The 12932-nt window shown below is 51.5% G+C and overlaps 1 protein-coding gene across 1 annotated transcript in view; it reads right to left on the bottom strand.

Annotated features, from left to right (window-relative positions):
- Positions 1–1213: 1213 nt before the first annotated feature.
- Positions 1214–12932, bottom strand: part of TOGARAM1 (TOG array regulator of axonemal microtubules 1) — a 37035-nt gene continuing 25316 nt past the window's right edge. Inside the window, exons 16-22 of the mRNA XM_064715996.1 lie at positions 12055–12213; positions 10875–11001; positions 10613–10731; positions 8607–8796; positions 4659–4878; positions 4297–4383; positions 1214–2168 (exon numbers count right to left, since the gene is read on the bottom strand). Of these exons, the coding sequence (XP_064572066.1) occupies positions 1927–2168; positions 4297–4383; positions 4659–4878; positions 8607–8796; positions 10613–10731; positions 10875–11001; positions 12055–12213 (1144 nt within the window). The 3' untranslated portion in view covers positions 1214–1926. The remainder of the gene's footprint in view (positions 2169–4296; positions 4384–4658; positions 4879–8606; positions 8797–10612; positions 10732–10874; positions 11002–12054; positions 12214–12932) is intronic.

Genomic DNA, 12932 nt, shown 5'->3' with positions numbered 1-12932 from the left:
CGCACCGCCCGCGTGCCCGCCTGCCCCCGCGCGTGCGCACCGGCCGCCCCCAGCGCCCGCCCCTTCCCGCCAAATGGCGCCGGGCCTTGAGGGACAGGGCTGGGAGACAGAGCCCGGGACGGGAATAAAATAAATATAGCCCGCTAAAGGAAATATATACAGCCCGGTAAAGGGAATAGAATAAACACAACCCCCTATGGAAACACATCCTGGAATCATTAGGGTGGGAAGACAGCTCCAAGATCACCCAGTCCCGCTGTCCACGCAGCAGTGTCACTAGCCCTTAAACCACTAAGCCATGTCTCCCACACCACCTCCAGGAATTCCTGGGACACCTCCAGTGTCATCCAGGGATGGGCACTGTAAACCTCCCTGGGCAGTTCCAAGGCCTGAGCCCCCTTTCCGTGGGGAAATTCCTGCTGTGCCCACCCTGAGCTGCCCTGGCCCAGCCTGAGGCCGTTCCCTCTGCTCCTGTCCCTGTTCCCCCGGCTGTGCCCTCCTGGCAGGAGCTGTGCAGAGCCACAAGGGCCCCTGAGCCTCCTTTGCTCCAGGTGAGCCCTGCCCGGCTCCTCAGGGATTCTGCAGCCCCTGCCCGGCTCCTCAGGGATTCTGCAGCCCCTGCCCGGCTCCTCAGGGATTCTGCAGCCCCTGCCCAGCTCCCTCAGGGATTCTGCAGGCCCTGCCCGGCTCCTCAGGGATTCTGCAGCCCCTGCCCGGCTCCTCAGGGATTCTGCAGCCCCTGCCCAGCTCCCTCAGGGATTCTGCAGCCCCTGCCCGGCTCCTCAGGGATTCTGCGGACCCTGCCCAGCTCCCTCAGGGATTCTGCAGCCCCTGGCCGGCTCCTCAGGGATTCTGCAGCCCCTGCCCAGCTCCTCAGGGATTCTCCGGACCCTGCCCAGCTCCCTCAGGAATTCTCCGGACCCTCCCCAGCTCCATTCCCCTCCCTGAACGTGCTCCAGCCCCTCCATGTCCCTTTTAAAGTGAGGGGCCCAGAACCAATCTCAGGATTGGAGGTGCCTCAGCAGTGCCAGCACAAGGGACAGCCACTGTCCTGGCCCTGCTGCCATACCATTCCTGGTCCAGACCAGGTGCCTTTGGCCTCTTGCCCACCTTGGCATGCCTGGGCTTGTGTTCAGCCACTGTCATTTAGTTTCTTTGAACAGAGCAGCTCTTGAGCCCGTCCTCCCCAGCCCTTTGCAGAAATACATCCCTGTACAGAAATAAATCCCTTTATTTATATATCCCATTGTGTCCTATGTCCAATGTGTCCAGAGCCCGCAGCTGGAGAAGAAGGGTCAGGGTTCATTCTCCCCACTGCCCAGCCCTGAGACAACAAATACTGCACCACTGCCTGTGGGGGTACAAAAATACATGTTTGTCACAAACAGCACTGCATCCCTGTGTCCAGGACTCTCTTCCACTGCTCCATGTACAGCACAGTGCTGATGTGACCATGTGGTTCTTCACGGGCAATCCAGGGACAGGTCCTGGACTGGAGCCTCTGGAGGGAAGCACAGATGGGCTGGAGCGGCTCCTTCACGGCCATGCTGGTGACAATGAGGGAAGCCAGCCCCACAGTGCCCAGCACAGCTCTCCCAGCATGGCCCAGTTCAGCCCCACACACTGTCCCACTTCAGGCCTGCAGGCTGGCTCAGCACAGCCCAGTTCAGACCCTCAGGCTGACCCAGCACAGCCCAGTTCAGCTGCCAGGCTCTCCCAGCACAGCCCAGTTCCACTCCCAGGCTCTCCCAGCCTGGCTCCGGTGTCTCTCCTGGTGCGGTCCAGCCTAGCCCGGCTCCAGGGCTCTCCCTCAGGCACCGTGCCCAGCTCAGGGCCGCTCCCGCCCGTGTCCCGGCAGCACCGTCCGTCCGTGTGCCCGGCTCAGGCGGCGCTGGAGCTTCACCTGGGGACGGCCATTTCACCATTTTACGTTCCCGTCTCCAAAAGCTCCTCCAGGTTCTTCCTGATGTGCGGGGGCTGGGCGGCGGCGCGGGCGAGCAGGCCGGGGCCCATCTGTGCCCACAGCGCCTGGGCCAAGGCGGCCGTGGCCGTGCGGGGGCCGGGCACGGAGCTGCCGCCCGCAGAGCTGCCCAGCAGGTGCCACAGCACGGGCAGCACCTTCTGCTCCACGGCACAGGGCTTCCGAGGGTACAGCTCCGGCACCAGCTCTGCCGGGAGAAAACACAAATTTCAGTTACACTTGTAATGGCATCCCCAGTTCTGAGAGTGGTACAGCTCTGGCACCAGCTCTGCCAGGAGAACATATTCATTTAAATTACAGTTTCAATGGGATCCCCACCTTTGAGGAGGGTACAACCCCAGCACCAGCTCTGCAATAAAATACTCATTTAAATTACAATTTCTATGGGATCCCCAGCTTTCAGAGGGGTACAGCTCTGCCACCCACTCTGCAATAAAATATTCCTTTAATTTACACTTTAGATGTGACTCCCAGTTTTGAGAGGGGTACAACCTCAGCACCAGCTCTGAAAGAAAATATTCATTTAAATTACAATTTCGATGGGATCCCCGCCTTTGAGAGGGGCACAGCTCTGGCACTAGCTCTGCCAGGAGAAAATATTAATTGAAATTATAATTTTAATGGGATTGGGATTTAAATTATAAATTTGATGGCACCCACTCTGCAATAAAATATTCCTTTAATTTACAATTTAGATGTGACTCCCAGCTTTGAGGGGGGTACAGCTCCAGCACTCGCTCTGCAAGAAAATATTAATTTAAATTACAATTTCGATGGGATCCCCAGCTTTGAGAGGGGTACAGCTCTGGCATCAGCTCTGCAAGAAAATATTCACTCAAATTACAATTTCTATGGAATCTTGGCCTTTGAGAGGGATACAGCGCCAGCACCAGCTCTGCAAGGCAGCAAGAGAGGGTCAGGATAAAATTTTAATTTAAATGAAAATTTTGATTTTGATGTGATTCCTGCCTTTTAGAGGAATGTAAAAGCACTTAAATCATCTCCTCAAACTGCTGCTGTACACAAGTTTGCAGTTGCAACATCATCAGCTCCCATAAAAAATACGAGATTTTCCCACAACCACTCCTTTTATCCCCCCCAGGAGTTTACACAGTAGCACCAGTGCTGCTGAAAATTACACTTTTCCATTAAGGTAAAAAAAACTCAAAGAAATAAAGGCAATTTTAGGTTGGGTTTTTTTCAGTTAGGATTCCAATAAGGACCTTTATTTTTCACAGAGTAAGGTCTGGTATTTCCAATTTCCCCTCTATCTCATAAATAAGCAGTAGATATTTAAGAAAAAAGCAGCCTTATACTGTAAATATAGAATCATAGAATGATGGAATAGCCTGAGCTGGAAGGGACCCACAAGGATCACGAGTCCAGCTTCTGGTCCTGCACACATACATATAAAATATGTATAAAATAAATATATATGTTTAAAGGATGAAATATATTTCTCAAGAATGAATTTGGTGTTTCATTAGCAAATGTTTCCCTTTCTGACAGAACGGCCTCTTCTGATATATAATATAAAAATCCCAGCAAGAGAAGGACTGTTTAAAGGCCATTTAACACCCTCAAATTTAGGGACATTTCCAGAACAGCCTGTCCATTGTGTTATTGAGTTCCATTTCACACAGAACTGCTCTGAAAATGAGCCAAGGAAATGTTTGGTTCAAGCATATTTTCCCTAAAGACATTCCTTGTTCATTTCAAGCATGGAAATTCAGCTTTTCTCGAGGAATTCCTGGCTGGGCTGGAATTGCCAGAGCAGCTGTGGCTGCCCCTGGATCCCTGGCAGTGCCCAAGGCCAGGCTGGACATTGGGGCACCCTGGGACAGTGGGAGGTGTCCCTGCCATGGAAATGGGGTGGGATTGGGTGGGATTTGAGGTCTTTTCCAACCCAAACCATTCTGGATTCCTGGCAAGAGCATGAGGGAATGAACACTGGGAGAGGGAATACAGTGCCATGTTAAAATTATTATATGCTTAAGGTATTTATAAGTGTTAATCCTTATTTAAGGTATTTAAATAGATGAGGTATTTACATTTAATTTAAATCCTTAATATATTTATAAATATTTATAAATTGCAGGTAGCTATAGATCTTCCATCTGACTATATAACACTAATGCTAATCCTTTGTTTTGTCAGCAATAGCTCCAATTTCCATTAAAGAGCTGAAATGTGACAACTGCTGCACAACCTCCTGAGACAGAAGGGAAGGTACAGACCCACCTCCACCTTGCAATTAATTTCCCTAATTAAGGGCACCCAACCAACCCAAGAAGCAAAGGAAAGCAGCACTTTACCAGCCAGCTTTTCTGTCAGGTCCTGCTTTGCTTTTCCACTCAGGAACTGGGCTTTTGTGCAGAACGGCTGCAGGAGCAGGGAGGTGTCTAAAGGCAAAGGGCAAAACACATAAATTCCTAAATGGAAATTAAATTATCTGGAGATAAACACAATATGGGAAAAGGTAAATAAGAAAATGCTATGGAAAAATAGCCAAAGCACTACTGAGCAATATCAAGGTGATTTGTGGTGTGAGAATAAACCAAATTATTTTTACAGTGTAGCAACTCTGTGCAACTCTTGGAAAGAGTAAAACTTTCAATTTACAACTTAATCACCACAATTAAAACTGTTTCAAAGTAAGAGAAAATAAAGTGCTCACCTAAGTGTTGACATAGAGCCTGGATCACATTTGTGGCAGCTGCATAAATCCCTGGGTTTTTGGAGTTGAGGTTGTTGTCCACTATGGCAGGAATCAGCATGTTGATCACAGGTGACAAATTGTCTTTGAGCAGTGGAACCATCCTGTGCATGGCCTCCAGAGCCACCTGGGTCACTTTGCTGTTGGAGTCGTGCAAGCGAGGCTTGAAAGCATCGAAGATCTGCAAAAGCATCCAAGCAGCAGCCATGGAACTGGGAATCAATAAAGCTCATTACCTGCTTTAGTGCTGCCCTTTAATTGGCCACCTTGATGATGGCTCTGCTATCTCAGGGGTTGGAAACAGATGTTCTGTGAGGTCCCTTCTGACCCAAACCACTCTGAGACTCTGAGATATGCAAATACCTGGGATGATTTTTGAGCAGGTGAACCCCGATTTGCTATTTTAACCCCGTGCATTAATCTGATCTGAAGCCCAGCAGTGCAGTGACTCCAGGCACAGCAACTCTCACTGTGACCCAGAGCTCCTGCCAGCCTGTATTTTTAGGGAGACATGGCTCTGTTCAGCACAGGGAATGTCTGAAAGTTTCAAACCCATCCACAGATTGGACACCAGGAGGTTCCAGAGCACAATTGCATCATTTCACACAAAGATATGGCTCTGCTGGAGGACAAGCTTGGTTTCCTTTCATTGTATTTGTCTTTAATTTACAGCTGCTGGATGTTTCTTTCTCCTACAGGACCTCCTTTCCTATTGGACAGGATCCTCATCCTGAGCTTTAGCACAGTAAATTTGGCATAGTACTTTCCTCACCTTCTCCCACACACAAACTTGTAACACTACTTCAGTTTGACAATTTCACATTAATCCTTTCTTCTTTTTCCACAGCTATTCCATATTTGATGTTTACCCAAGAGTGGCATGAAAAATAGCACAAGGATTCCAGAAATCATGGAATGACAGATTGGTTTCCATGGGAAGAGATGTTAAAGCCCATCCCATCCCACCCCCTGCCATCATCAGGGGCACGTTCCACCATCCCAGGCTGCTCCAAGCCTCATCCAACCTGGCCTTGGACACTTCCAGGGATGGGTCAGACACAGCTTCTCAGGGCAGTGGTTCAAAAGTGTTGTGAGTCAAAAATTCCACATTTTTCCTCCTGTTCCATTCCTTTCCTCCCTTAGTGCCTCACATAGACCCCCCTGCTCCTCAATGCTCTCTGTCCATCATCCTTATTCCAAGAAGGATCCAAGACTCTCCCATAAAACTTGGTGACCCTGATGCCTTGTGCAGGCTGCCCCAGAGCAGAGGCTGGATGGAGCTCCAGAATAAAGCAGGGATTTATCCAAAGCATCTCCTCCATGCATCCACCTTGGGCAGCACCAGAGCCCAGCCAGGGCTGCACCCAAGATCAACCAAAATGGCCCCAAAATGCACGGCCGGGCACGGGCTCTGTCCCTGGGATCAGTTCTGCTCCATTTGCACCTTGCAGTTCATTGTCCCATTCCAGCTTTAGCCCAGGCAGTCCCACCCTGCTTGTTTTTCTCTCTGCAGCCCACAGGGTCTGTGCTCTTGTGTGGGTGCCATGGGACAGAGAGAGGAACAGCAAGCATTTCTCAACGCGGCTTGTGAGAATTTTCAGGGAGTTGTTTATACTTAACAAGCTATTACATCCTTACAATCTGCAGGTGATTTTCTACTAGAAAGTTAAAAGTTTTTCTCCTTTGTCTTTCTGTTTTTCTCAAGGAAAAATGTGTGAGGAAGGATGTTTTTGTTAGTTAGCCAATCAAATAGAATCTATTGTATCACTCTATAAAAACTGCATGGTTCTCTTGAATAAATACTCTTTTCTACAATACTGCCTCTCACCTGTTCCTGTGTCATTCTTGGTGCAAGAGTGACACTCTTGGGCGTGAGATTTGGGTCATTTGTCCTTGGTGCCCAGCTGGAGCAGGAATTGTTTTGTGTCCCTGCTCTGTGCACAGAGCTCACCATCTCCTCATATGGAGCCCAGACCCACACACTGAAGCAGCACAGAATGTGAAAAATAGAAACGCTGAACCTGAGGCATCAGCCCAGCTCTAAGCCCTCTGGATCCCAGCGTGTGGCAGGCAGTGTTACCTGTTGTAGTGAGCTTTTCAGTTTTATTAATATGCTTGCTGTTTAATTTGTAATTTTTTAATTTCCTTATGCTGTCCTTTTCTCTGCCTTTATAGTGGCACAGGTTACCCATTTTGTATTTTATGTTTTTAAAACTAGACTTGTTCCTTTATTTTTTTTTATTAAAGTGTTAGTTTTTTGTTCGCTACCTAGCTATTTTCTGCCAAGTTTTAAACCCCTTCTACCCATACCCCTTCCCCAGAACTTTCTTTACTCCTCCTTCCATGAAATGCCAATCTCTCCCTGAACCTGCTCCTTCACCTAGGAACTTCCTTGTCAGTTTTGTATTCTTTCAAACCCCATTAGTTCACTGAAGCTGTTCTCCTCCCTTGAAATCCTTCATTGCTTGATACACCTTATATTCCTCACCTTGTGTTCCATCCCCAGGTCTCTGTAGGGGGATATAGCATGGGTAAATGAAGGTGGTATAGAATGTAATCTTATCCCCGAAAGAGCTGCAGCTGAGTTAATTACTAAAGATTAGAAGCAGACCTGATGTTAACAGGCCACAGCTGTAGCCAATAAGAAGAGTGTTATAAAAGAGTGGGTTGGTTGGCTGAGGGGAACTGGAGTTAGTTGGCTACTGTGAGGAAGAGTCAGTGCTAGAGGAGCTGCCTACAAGAACTATTGAGGAGGTATGAAACTCTAGCAATGTGGAACCCTTGCAATGTACTGACAATAGAACTCTTGCACAATGATGACGGTTCTCCAGATTAATTGAACGCTGTATCCTCCTCTGAGACCTCCCCCTGTTTATAATCCATTGTTTGCCCTCAGTTTGGGGTCCTGGGACCTTGGGGAGGGGGAGTTTTGCTATTTAATAAAGTTACCCCGAGTTCTACCCCAGGTCTGTGCTGTGGCCCTTTTGTTCCACTGGTAGCTTGGGAGCCTGAGAGGGAACTGTCACCCCCTGAGAGCCTCCATCCAGAGCCTGAGAGGGGACTGTCACCCCCTGTGAGCCTCCATCCAGAGCATGAGAGAGGGAACTGTCACCCCCTGTGACCATCCAGCCCGAGCATGAGAGAGGGGACTGTCACCCCCCTGTCACATCCAGCCAGAGCCCGAGAGGGGACTGTTGCCCCCGTGTCCATCAAGCCAGAAGCCCGAGAGGGGACTGTCACCCCCTGTGAGCCTCCATCCAGAGCCTGAGAGGGGACTGTCACCCCCTGTGAGCCTCCATCCAGAGCCCGAGAGGGGACTGTCACCCCCCTCCGTCACATCCAGCCAGAGCCCGAGAGGGGACTGTCACCCCCTGTGAGCCTCCATCCAGAGCCCGAGAGGGGACTGTCACCCCCTGTGAGCCTCCATCCAGAGCCCGAGAGGGGACTGTCACCCCCTGTGAGCCTCCATCCAGAGCCTGAGAGGGGACTGTCACCCCTGAGAGCCTCCATCCAGAGCATGAGAGGGGACTGTCGACCCCTGTGACCATCCAGCCGGAGCATGAGAGGGGACTGTCACCTCCCTGTCACATCCAGCCAGAGCCCGAGAGGGGACTGTCACCCCCTGTGAGCCTCCAGCCGGAGCATAAGAGAGGGGACTGTCACCCCCTGTGAGCCTCCATCCAGAGCCCGAGAGGGGACTGTCACCCCCCTGTCACATCCATCCAGAGCCTGAGAGGGGACTGTCACCCCCTGAGAGCCTCCATCCAGAGCCTGAGAGGGGACTGTCACCCCCTGAGAGCCTCCATCCAGAGCCTGAGAGGGGACTGTCACCCCCTGAGAGCCTCCATCCAGAGCCCGAGAGGGGACTGTCACCCCCTGTGAGCCTCCATGCAGGACAGTGCCGGTTACCCTGACGATGTTGGCGAGCACCAGGGCCGGGCTGCTCTCCGTGTCCAGCAGCAGCTGGCGCACCCCGCGGATGCGCTCGCGGAAATCTCTGGCGTTCAGTGAGCCCACGAGGTCCCTGAGGAACTCCTCGCTCTCCAGGGCACTGCGAGGGGCTGCTCTCCGAGGGGCCTCCTGGCTCTCCGTGCAGTCCCTGTGCCAAAGGGAAATGCTGTTCCATGAGTTTGAACAGGAGGCTCATCCCACACATTCTCTTCTCATCTAAGTGCAAGTAGCAGAAGTAAACACAAAGTTTCACCTTAAATGTGGTGAATTAAAGAGAAATCACCTGTCACAGACATCTTTTTATGGAAAAGCCTTTCCTTAAGATTTTTTCTTCCTGAGAAGCCTCAGGAACAAAATGTAAACATTGATTATCTGCTGCTGTGGAATGCAACAGGTGCATCTGGGAATGGTCTCATGTGGTTGTTTCTAATTAATGGCCAATCACAGTCAGCTGGCTTGGACTCTCTGTCCAAGCCATAAACCTTTGTTATCATTCCTTTCCATTCTATTCTTAGCTTAGCTAGCCTTCTGAAAACTTTTTCTTCTACTCTTTTAGTATAGTTTTAATGTAATATATATAATAAAATAATAAATCAGCCTTCTGAAATACAGAGTCAGATCTCTGTCTCTTCCTTCAACATAAGACCCCTGTGAACACTGACACAATCACCCAATAGTAATTTTGTTCCCAAAGTCTCATATCCACTCTGCTCCAAATGCAGCTGGTTTTGTGACTGGGAACAATTAGGAACTTCCCTTACATCAATGGGTCACAACCCCCCCCAAATTACTGTAGTTTAAATCTTTATTCCCAGAGTACTTTAAAGGCTGACCCCCAGAGCAGGTGTTACCTCAGCATCTCTCCATGCTGAGCTGAAAACCCAATAGCTCTTCCTAGAATATTTAAAAACAAATTTCCTGTGGCACCTGATCTCATTAGGGAGTCATGGATAGAATTCTAAAACCTGTGGAATCACCTCTCTGTCCAGGTATTTACAGACCATCCAGGCAGTCAAGACCTCACTCCTAATTCCTGAACACAAGGCTTGGATGGGGAATGGAACAAGCAATCAAAATTGCTCAGTAAATGTAGAACCAGCTATTATTTTGAACTGTGGAGGGTTGTGTTAAAGAAATCTGGTTCTGAAGAGACACTGCAGTCACAGCCCTCTGAACTCTGTTCTTGGATGCAGCTTTTGGTTATTTGGGGGCGCTTCTTTTTCAGCTCATTCAATCACAAACCATGGAATGGTTGGGGTTGAAAGGAACCTCAAATCCCACCCAGTGCCACCTCTGCCATGGCAGGGACCCCTCCCACTGTCCCAGGGTGCCCCAGCCCCAATGTCCAACCTGGCCTTGGGCACTGCAGGGATCCAGGGGCAGCCGGGCCCCTGAGCAGAGACAGCCCCAGGGATGGGTTTGTCTTTGCTCGAGGCAGGATTAATCCACACAGCTTCCCACCATCCTGCACCTGTGTGCACCACAGGGCCTCCCCAGAGTTATCCTGATCCCCCAGATCCCAGGGTTTGGCCTTGATGGCAGCTCACGTTTCATGGATCCACATAAGAGCCGAAATGAGGGATGTGGGACTCCAGGGGCTCTCCAAATGCAGTTTATTGTACCCAAGGTGTCACAGCAGCCCAGGGCCGTGGGTGACAGAGCTGTGCCCACAGCTGTCAGCTCCAGCTGCAGGCAGCCCTGGACACCCTGAGTTTAGGTTCCAATGCATTATAGACTTTTCTGTGCTGAGCATCTTCATACAGCAGAACCAATCTGTACCTTAACTGTTACCTATAGCCCATCATAACTGCTGTAATTACCATATTCATGTCACTGCTCTCCAGTCACTAACAGTTAGATCAAGACTCTGCTTTTCCTTGAGGGATGTTTAACTTTCCCAGCCCTGTGTGGTTTCTGTGCTCCCCCCTTGGCCAGGTTCCTCCCAGGATAATGGAGCTCCTTACCTGTCTGGGATGATGGGAGCATCTCTGCAAGTAGAGGACGACCTCAAATGTCCAACACTTCCAGTCTGGGAACGCCTCCCTTTGGCTGAGGGTGTATCCAAGGGCATCTCCCCCAGGCCCTGCACAAAGGCACAGCAGGAATTCATGGACCAGGGGAAGCACAGGGAATCATTGTGGCTGCAGTGCTGCAATTGTCCACACCCAAGAGTCCCCAGGACACCTCCAGCTGCCCCAGGTGCTACACAAGAGCTTTCCCACACACCTTCTCTCGTAGGCTGCCAACAGTTTCCTTAATGTAAGGCAAATCCTTGGGGGGCACAAACTTCTCCAGGATTTTATCCAAGTCAGGATGAGCCATCATGCTGAAGAGCATCCTCCTCCCATAGTACCTGCAGGAGAGCACCAGGACATCCAGAACAGGGACTGGTTTATCACTGGGTCATTCCAGGTGTGTGATTCCAAAATGGATAGGTGCAGGGAGACTGTGTCCAGGGAAGGGAATGGAGCTGGGAAGGGGCTGCAGAATCCCTGAGGGAGCTGCAGGGTCAAATCCCTGAGGAGCTGGGAAGATTTTGGCTGCCTCCTCTGTGGCCGATAGCACATCCTGTGACCATCCTCCTCAGCAGGAGTGTGAGTGGGGTTCCTCGTGATTCTCCACAGGCACCACCTTGACAGTCCCACCAGTGCTGGGATAGCAGCTGCACTCAAAGGTTTGTTTGGAAGGGACCTTAAATTCCATCCCCTTCCACCTCTGCCACGGGCAGGGACATCTCCCACTAGCCCAGGGTGCTCCATGCCCACCCAACCCTTACTGCTCCCCAGTCTTTCCCACTAACCCATCCGCCCTAGGCAAACTCCAGAGGCAGCAGGCTTTTCCCAAGGCAGTGCCCCACCACACACCCAGAGGCTCAGGGCTGTTCCCATCCCCAGGCAGTGCTACACCCCACACCCCAGGGGCTCAGGGCTGTTCCCTCCCCAGGCAGCGCTGACACCCCACACCCCAGGGGCTCAGGGTTCCCCTCCAGGCAGCGCTCACCCAGCCACCCAGGCCAGTTCCCCGTCCCCAGGGAGTGCTCACCCCACAGTCCCAGGGGCTCAGGGGCTGTTCCCCATCCCCAGGCAGTGCTGACCCCGCACCCCAGGGCACAGTTCCCCATCCCCAGGCAGCGCTCACCCCACACCCCAGGGGCTCAGTGACAGTTCCCTGTCCCCAGGCAGCGCTCACCCCACACCCCAGGGGCTCAGGGGCTGTTCCCCATCCCCAGGCAGTGCTGACACCTCAGCCCCAGGGGCTCAGTGACAGTTCCCTGTCCCCAGGCAGCGCTCACCCCACACCCCAGGGGCTCAGTGACAGTTCCCCGTCCCCAGGCAGCGCTCACCCCACACCCCAGGGCACATGGGGTGTCAATGAGGGCACAGTTCCCTGTCCCCGCTGTGCTCACCGTGTCTGCTGGGAGCTGTCCTGCACAAACCTGGCCACGGCGGGCAGCAGCCGCTCAGCCACGGGCCGGCCCGCGGCCAGCACGCGCTCGGGGCCCAGGCGCTGCACGATGTCCCCCACGTGCTGGGCTGTGCATCTCCTCACTGCCGAGTGCAGGTGGCTGGGGAGGGAGGGAGGGAGGGAGGGAGACAGCCTGAGGGACAGCCCAGCCTGCAGGGCCGCTCACAGCCCCACCCGCCCTGCCACCAGGGATGGGCTGCAAGGGCCTCCGGGCCCATCCCCTGCCAGCCCTGCCACAGCCAGGGACACCTTCCAACAACCCCTGGGCTCAGGCAGGGCGATTTAGAGCTTCAGTTCTAGTTTTCCTTCAGATAATTTTATTTTACAAAGCATATGACTGTTCTCTCAATGAGTTCTATGACAAACCAGCCCCTGTGCTCAGAGACACATGCTGGGGACTTGACTAAAACTTTGCAAATTGACTTGATGTCACTTTAAAATTGACTAAAGCAGTGTTCAATCGACTCCTAAAGATCCTGCAGGAGTCTCCTGATCCCTGCTTTGTACAAAATAAACACCTGTGCTGATGCAAAGGAGAGAAGAGTCAGAATCAGCTTTCAAACTCGTGCAGCAAATGACCCTTTTATCGAAATCCTGCTGCCCCTGCTGGTCCCACTTGTGTTCAGGAACAAAATCCTGCAAACTCTAACATCTCCAATTTTATATTTGGATTAAAAATGCTACTTTGAGGACAACTTGTAACTCCTGCTGCACTTTCAAGGGGAAAACAAGAACTGAGAGGCTGAGAGACCTCACTCCATGAAGCAAACAAGCCCCTGCTCATGGAAATAGCTGGAGAACATTTGTGTGCACACAACA

Source organism: Zonotrichia leucophrys, chromosome 5, assembly GCF_028769735.1.
Source record: "Zonotrichia leucophrys gambelii isolate GWCS_2022_RI chromosome 5, RI_Zleu_2.0, whole genome shotgun sequence".
NCBI lineage: Eukaryota > Metazoa > Chordata > Aves > Passeriformes > Passerellidae > Zonotrichia > Zonotrichia leucophrys.
The sequence above is the reverse complement of the archived record's forward strand: the minus strand, read 5'-3'. Positions and strand labels throughout refer to the sequence as shown.